At 38.3% G+C, this 7,223-nt stretch overlaps 1 protein-coding gene across 1 annotated transcript in view; it reads left to right on the top strand.

The window, feature by feature from the left end:
* Window positions 1-6,762, top strand: part of THSD7B (thrombospondin type 1 domain containing 7B) — a gene marked incomplete at its 3' end in the record, with an annotated part of 522,306 nt that extends 515,544 nt beyond the window's left edge. Inside the window, exon 15 of the mRNA XM_017870201.1 lies at window positions 6,612-6,762. Coding sequence (XP_017725690.1) covers window positions 6,612-6,762 — 151 coding nt within the window. The remainder of the gene's footprint in view (window positions 1-6,611) is intronic.
* Window positions 6,763-7,223: the final 461 nt, after the last annotated feature.

Raw genomic sequence — 7,223 nt, 5'->3', positions numbered from 1 at the left:
GAGAAATGCAAATCAAAACCACAATGAGATACCATCTCACACCAGTTAGAATGGCAATCATTAAAAAGTCAGGAAACAACAGGTGCTGGAGAGGATGTGGAGAAACAGGAACACTTTTACACTGTTGGTGGGACTGTAAACTAGTTCAACCATTGTGGAAGACAGTGTGGCAATTCCTCAAGGATCTAGAACTAGAAATACCATTTGACCCAGCCATCCCATTACTGGGGATATACCCAAAGGATTATAAGTCATGCTGCTATAAAGACACATGCACACGTATGTTTATTGCAGCACTATTCACAATAGCAAAGACTTGGAATCAACTCAGATGTCCTTGAGTGACAGACTGGATTAAGAAAATGTGGCACGTATACACCATGGAATACTATGCGGCCATAAAAAGGATGAGTTCATGTTCTTTGTAGGGACATGGATGCAGCTGGAAACCATCATTCTGAGAAAACTATCACATGGACAGAAAACCAAACACCACATGCTCTCACTCATAGGTGGGAATTGAACAATAAGATCACTTGGACACAGGAAGTGGAACATCATACACCGGGGCCTGTTGTGGGGTGGGGGGAGGGGGGAGGGATAGCATTAGGAGATATACCTAATGTAAATAACAAGTTAATAGGTGTAGCAAACCAACATGGCACATGTATACATGTGTAACAAAGCTGCACGTTGTGCACATGTACCCTAGAACATAAAGTATAATTAAAAAACAAAGAAATAAAAAAAAGAGAAACAACTCACAACTTTGTTACATAAAACTTCAGTCTGATTGGTCTGATGTGGTTATAATAGCAAAAGAGAAAAAAATGAACAATTAATATACAATGAAATGTCTTTGCTATGAAATGCCAAAAAGAAAAACAAAACTGGATTGGAGTTATCAGGAGTATTATTTTGGTAAGATGGTCAGCAAGATATTTGACCACAAACCTAAATGCAGTGAGAGACCTGAATGAGCATGAAGATCTGTAGAAAGAGAATTCCAGTGACAAGGAGCGTAAAAAGCAGGAACCTTCTTGGCTTATTAACAGAGTAACAAGCTGTCCCATATGACTAGTGTCAGTACTCAAACAAGATAAAGACTGGATATTATTCTAACTGCAACATGAAGCTATGGAAGTTTTGATGTGGGGGAATGTCATGCTCATATTTACTTTACTTTTATTTTATTTTATTTACTTTTATTTTATTTTATTTTATTTTATTTTATTTTATTTTTTGTGACTGAGTCTTGCACCGTCGCCCAGGTTGGAGTGCAGTGGTGCAATCCCAGCTCACTGCAGCCTCTGCCTCCCAGATTGAAGCAGTTTTCTTCATGCCTCAGCCTCCCAAATAGCTGGGATTACAGGTGCCCACCACTGTGCCCAGCTAATCTTTGTATTTTTAGTAGAGACAGGGTTTCACCGTGTTGGCCATGCTTGTTTCGAACTCTTGACCTCAAGTGATCTGCCCCTTGGCCTCTCAAAGTGCTGGGATTACAGGCATGAGCCACCCTGGCCAGCATCTTATTTACATTTGAAAAGAGCCTTATTGGATGTGGTATAGGGAAGGTGTTTCAGAGCGTGGTGTAGAACAGCAAGGGATACAGTTTTGAGGCCGTTGCAGAATTCCAGGTGAAAGAAGTTAATGGTTGGACTCGATTTAGCAAAGGTGAAGGTGATGCGAAAGTCAAATTTGAAATATATTCTGAAGGTGCAGAACACAGGGTTTGCTGATAAAATGATTGCAGAGTGGGGAAAAAAGAAGCCTCAAAAATGACTGTTAGGTGGTATGGCCTGAGCAACATTAGGAATAATGGCATAACTTTGAGTTGGGGAACATTAGAAGCAGGTTTGATATAAAAATCTAAAGTTAGCTTTTGAACACATTAAATTTTGAGGTAATAGTAGCTTTCCAACTGAACTATTACAGTCCAGTTCAGAGGAAACATTTAGAATATAAATTTAGGCACCATTAGCTTACAAATTTAGTATTCATTGAGAAGAAATTGAGTCCTGGGGAACTCCAACATTAATAGATTAGAGCGAATAGAAAGATTCTACAAGTGAGACTAAGAAAAAAACTGGAATAGAAGGAAAACAAAGAAAATGAGAAGATGGACAAGTGAGTTACTCAAGAAGATATAGTAATCAATTGTTTCAAATGCTTTTTGGTTTACTGAGATAAAAATTGACCATTGAGTTTGGCAATGGGGAATCTGTTGATGATCTCATTAAAAGGTTTCTCTGGAATGGTAATGAAAGTGTGATTTAAGTGAGTTCAAGAGGTAATAATCGGGGAGGCGGGAGGAGAGGAGGGAAGGAAGTAGAGACAGCAAATATGGACAATGCCTTAAAGCAGTTTTGCAATGAATTTGAGTAAAAGTGAGGTGATGACTGAAGGGAGATGGGCAAGGAAATTGATGATGCAGGATATGTAGTGGATAACTGCATTTTCATTCAGGAACACCCTTAATTTAAATATTTTGAATTCTTTACTCTCAGGCTTGTCAGAACACCCAGTAAAGTCTCTTATTAAATCATATGTGAAATAGATAATCCTAACAGCCAGTGTATTAGTCTATTTTCACACTGCTATAAAGATGGGTGCTGACGAGTTGATGGGTGCAGCACACCAACATGGCACAAATATACATATGTAACAAACCTGCACGTTATGCACATGTACCCTAGAACTTAAAGTATAATAAAAAAATGAAAAAAAAATTTATAAAAGAAAGAGATTTAGTTGACTCACAGTTCCACATGGCTGGGGAGGCTTCAGGAAACTTACAATCATGGTGGAAGGCGAAGGGGAAGCAAGCTTGGACCTTCTCACATGGTGGAAGGAAAGAGTGAGCGTCAGCGCAGGAAAAACTACCATTTATAATACCATCAGACCTCGTGAAAATTCACTCACTATCACAAGAACAACATGGGGGAAATCGCCCCATAATCCAATCACTTCTCATGAGGTATCTTCCTAAACACCTGGGGATTACAATTCAAGATGAGATTTGGGTGGGGACACCAAGCCTAACCATATCAACCAGTATTCTGGAAACCTAGTGAAACAGGAATGCTGGGGTTATAGACAGAATAACGGCCCATCAAAGATGTCCACATCCTAATTTCTGGACTTTATGGATATGCTACCTTTGGCAAAAGGGACTTGGCAGATGTTATTAAGGCGAGGACTTTGTGATGGGAAGATTTTCTTGGATTGTCCAATGGGAACAGTATATTCACAGGATTTTTAAGAGTGGAAGGGGAGACAAGAAAGAGAGGAAGATGTGACCATAGAAGCCAGGCACCAAGAAATGCAGTGTTGTTGCTTCCGGAGATGGAGGAAGGGGCTCACCCAAAGAATACAAGTGGCCCCTGAACCTGGAAAAGGCAAGGAAAGAGATGCCCCTCTAGGAGTGCAGCTCTGCTGATGCCTGACTCTCTGATGTTAGCCCATGAGGCCCAAGTTGTATTTCCATCCTACAAAACTGTAAGATAATACAGTTCCATGGTTTAAGCCACCAACTTTGTGGTAATTTTTGCAGTATGTAAACTTTTACTTAAGCTTCTGTTTACAGGATGGTGTCTCCATCAAGTGCACCAGGTGTTCTCTAGTCCAAAGACCCTTCCTTGTGTGACCCTCTCCAGATAGTAAACCATCAATCACCGGCAGGGGGAGGGGATGGACAATCACTTACCTGTGTGCACCAGGGGAGAGGATCTAAAGGTTTGGGTACTTCTTAAACATACTTTCAATAAATCCTTCAGTTTTTTAAGCCTGATTTTCATCCTTATTTCCAGAGGTACTTGGTGCCATGAATTCCAGAATTTTTTCTTTGTTCTGTGTTGTAAATGGAGTTATTTTTGGTGTTTCCCTTTGAAGGTTTAGTATCAGCTTTTTCAGATGCACTAAGGAGTTACCAGGAGCCCATCTATTTTCCATTTCTTGTACTTGTCCTCTCCCACGTTCTCTGTGCTTGTGGAGTAATGCCTTTCTCTCCCCATAAGAATAATAATAATAATAATAATTTATTATTATTGTTTTGGTAACAAATTCCTTTACTGTTGCTTTTGTGGCATATTGGGAGTGAATGGAGACTAACACATACATTCACTGGATTTCATTAACCAGAAGTCTTCCCTCTTCTTTCCCAGTGAAATAATAAATGAACATCAGCACATAGTGTGCAGGCAGGAAGGGAAGCAATTTCCAGTTTTTATTTTTTTTTTAAGTTTGTCCAGGAAAGGATATTTAAGCTATCCCATGGATTTTCCTTCCACTATTGACTTTTGCCACAGGAGAAATTAAAGTCCATCGTTATTGAAGTCCATAGAATTAAAGTCCCTGTATTAGAAGGCATTACGTACAACTTTTTTGTATGCCATTCTCTGCTAACCTCTTTCATACAATATCTAACTTTTCGTGAGTTAGCAGCTCAGAAAGCTTGTTTTATTTTTCAGTATGTGATTGACTACTTTGAAATGTTCCTGGAGTTTTCTTTTTTTTTTTTTTTTTTTTGAGACGGAGTCTCACTCTGTCGCCCAGGCTGGAGTGCAGTGGTGTGTTCTTGGCTCACTGCAAGCTCCGCCTCCCAGGTTCATGCGACTCTCCTGCTTCAGCCTCCCAAGTAACTGGTACTACAGGCGCCCACCACCATGCCCGGCTAATTTTTTGTATTTTTAGTAGAGACAGGATTTCACCGTATTAGCCAGGCTGGTCTCGATCTCTTTCTATTTTTAATGTGTGTGTAAAAGAAACTCTTAAAAGTGTAGGATAATTCATTAGCATAGCATGATCTAGGGAGCATCAAAAGCTCTTTAGCATACTGTTACTAAAGTGCTTACTTCTTGACCTTGACATTGTATCTGAATTGCTAGATCAGCAAATGGCATGATTTATTTCATCATCATTGCCAGTTTCATCTTCATCTTTATCATTTTCACTAGAACAAAATACTTATAACACTAGGAATCATGTCTGTCTCTATTTCAGTTCTGTACCCCAGCACCCAGGTGAGGACTTAGTATGTAGCAAGCTATAAAAAATATTGAATAAATGAATCACTAACAAATAACAACTTTGTATCCCCACAGCTAGCAAAAGATATTTGCAATAGAAAGTCTTTATTAAATAATTTTGAAAAATAATTATAAAATTAATTTCTATTTGGGATGTGATATAAATAGAGAGAAATGCCTCCATCATAGGGGTACAGCTGGATTAATTTTAACAATGTGAACACAACTGTGTAACCAGCCCAGAGGTCAAGAAACAAAATATTATCAAGATTACCTAAGTCCCTATCAGTCATTAAGCATTTCCTCAAAGGTAGCCACTATTCTGACTTCTGACACCCTAGATTAGTATTACCTGTTTATTAACTTCATGGGAATGGAATCATGTGTACTCTTTTCTGTCTAGCTTCTTTTGTTCAAGATTGTATTTTTGACTGTCACTCATATTCTTTCATTCATTCTCATCATTTTATGGCATTTAACTTGATTAGTTTACTATAATATATTTTTAGGTTATAGTCTTGCTGAACATTTGGACTGTTTCTAGTTTGGTTCATTATGAATAGTGCTGCTGTGAACATTTTCAGTTGGCTTTGGTTCTTGGTTTGGTACACATTTATATGCATTTCTATGGAAGTAGAAGTGGATTGCTGGGTTACATAGTATGTATAGGTTTAGCTTTAGTAGATATTGCCAACCAGTTTTCAAAACAGATTATGCTCCCACCAGCAGAATAAGAAGAATTAATTACAGTTGCTCTGCATTCTTCCCAGCTTTTGATATTTCCATGGTTTTACAATTTAATCCATTTTAGCAAGCATATAGTGGTATAACATTTTGGTTTAATTTGATTGAATCTTCATCATCTTTAACAATAGTGTGATTATCTCATTATTGCCATACTTATCTCAAAACCTGACACAGAGTAGGCCAAGTACCCATGATGCATACATCTGTGCTGTGTGATTAATTTCTTTGTGAAAATACTTGCTCACTGCCCTTCATTTTTTGATTTGAAAAATTCTTTACTGAAATGCAGAAGTTACCTGAAAAAATACCTCTTCTGTTATTTTTCATATTACTTTGCCATGACTTTAAAAATGGGTGAGACAAAGTTTAGGAAATTTTACATGGTATCAGATAGAAGTTTGGGAAAGGTTTAAGAATGCCACAGGAAGTAGGAAGGTTCTAGCTATTACAAAGTGATGGATTTATTCAGAGAAGGAGAGCCTTCAAGATTCATTACAATAAAAAGAATATTCACTCAGTGCTGGACCTAGTAAATGTATTGTAGGTCTCTTGAAATATAAAGTTCTTCAAGGTCAACCACTGCCTTCAGTCCAAGGTCAACCATTGCCTCTAGTCTTTCCGTTGTTCTCCCTTGCCCTGATGAATAATGGGTTCTGTACTGAGTTAATGCTCACACAGCCTGACTGACTAAAGGAGGAAAGTTTTGTTCTCTTTGGTTTCTGTGCTGGTCTTATGTTATATTTAACTATCGTAAGTTACTGTGATACGTCATAACTGTTTTAAATGTACTCTCCACTGTTTTAAATAATCAAGCTATCCTGTGACCTGGCTTTACAGGTGTGTAAATACTGCAGATAGCGAAGGTGGAGCAGTGGATAGCAACCTGTGCAACCAGGATGAAATTCCCCCGGAAACCCAGTCCTGTTCTCTTATGTGTCCCAATGAGTGTGTCATGTCTGAATGGGGACTTTGGAGCAAATGCTCACAGGTAATTTCTCTTTCTTTGTCAGTGCTCTGATAATCTATTGTTGCCTTCACTGTTGTTCTCTGTGCATTCACAGTGCTGGTCTCCAAAGCATTCTTCTAGTAACATGGGAAAATAATTTTTTTCTTTTTGGGAAATCCAAAGAAAGAAAAAAAGAAAAAGAAAGTCTGCAAGCAAGACTGAGCAATTTAAAATGCCTGTGCTTCTTCCAGGGTCTTTATCACAGGAACATGAACAAGGAAAATGAGCCTATAATGATCACACTAGGATTCAACTGTGCACCCTTTGTGAAAGGGGTCTTCTTTAGTAACAAAATGATTCTCATTATAATATCTTGGTCCTGCTCCATTTTTATCCCAGCAGAATCAATTATATCTTAAGAGCTCAACTCCACTGTGCAATTTAGCTTCTGTTAGTGATTATCTGTTTTTGCCTTTTGCTGTTTTCCTGAAGATGAGGCATTC

This window comes from Rhinopithecus bieti, unplaced genomic scaffold (genome assembly GCF_001698545.2).
Source record: "Rhinopithecus bieti isolate Rb0 unplaced genomic scaffold, ASM169854v2 scaffold_5313, whole genome shotgun sequence".
NCBI classification, from domain to species: Eukaryota; Metazoa; Chordata; class Mammalia; order Primates; family Cercopithecidae; genus Rhinopithecus; species Rhinopithecus bieti.
This window is presented reverse-complemented; position numbering and strand designations above follow the sequence as displayed.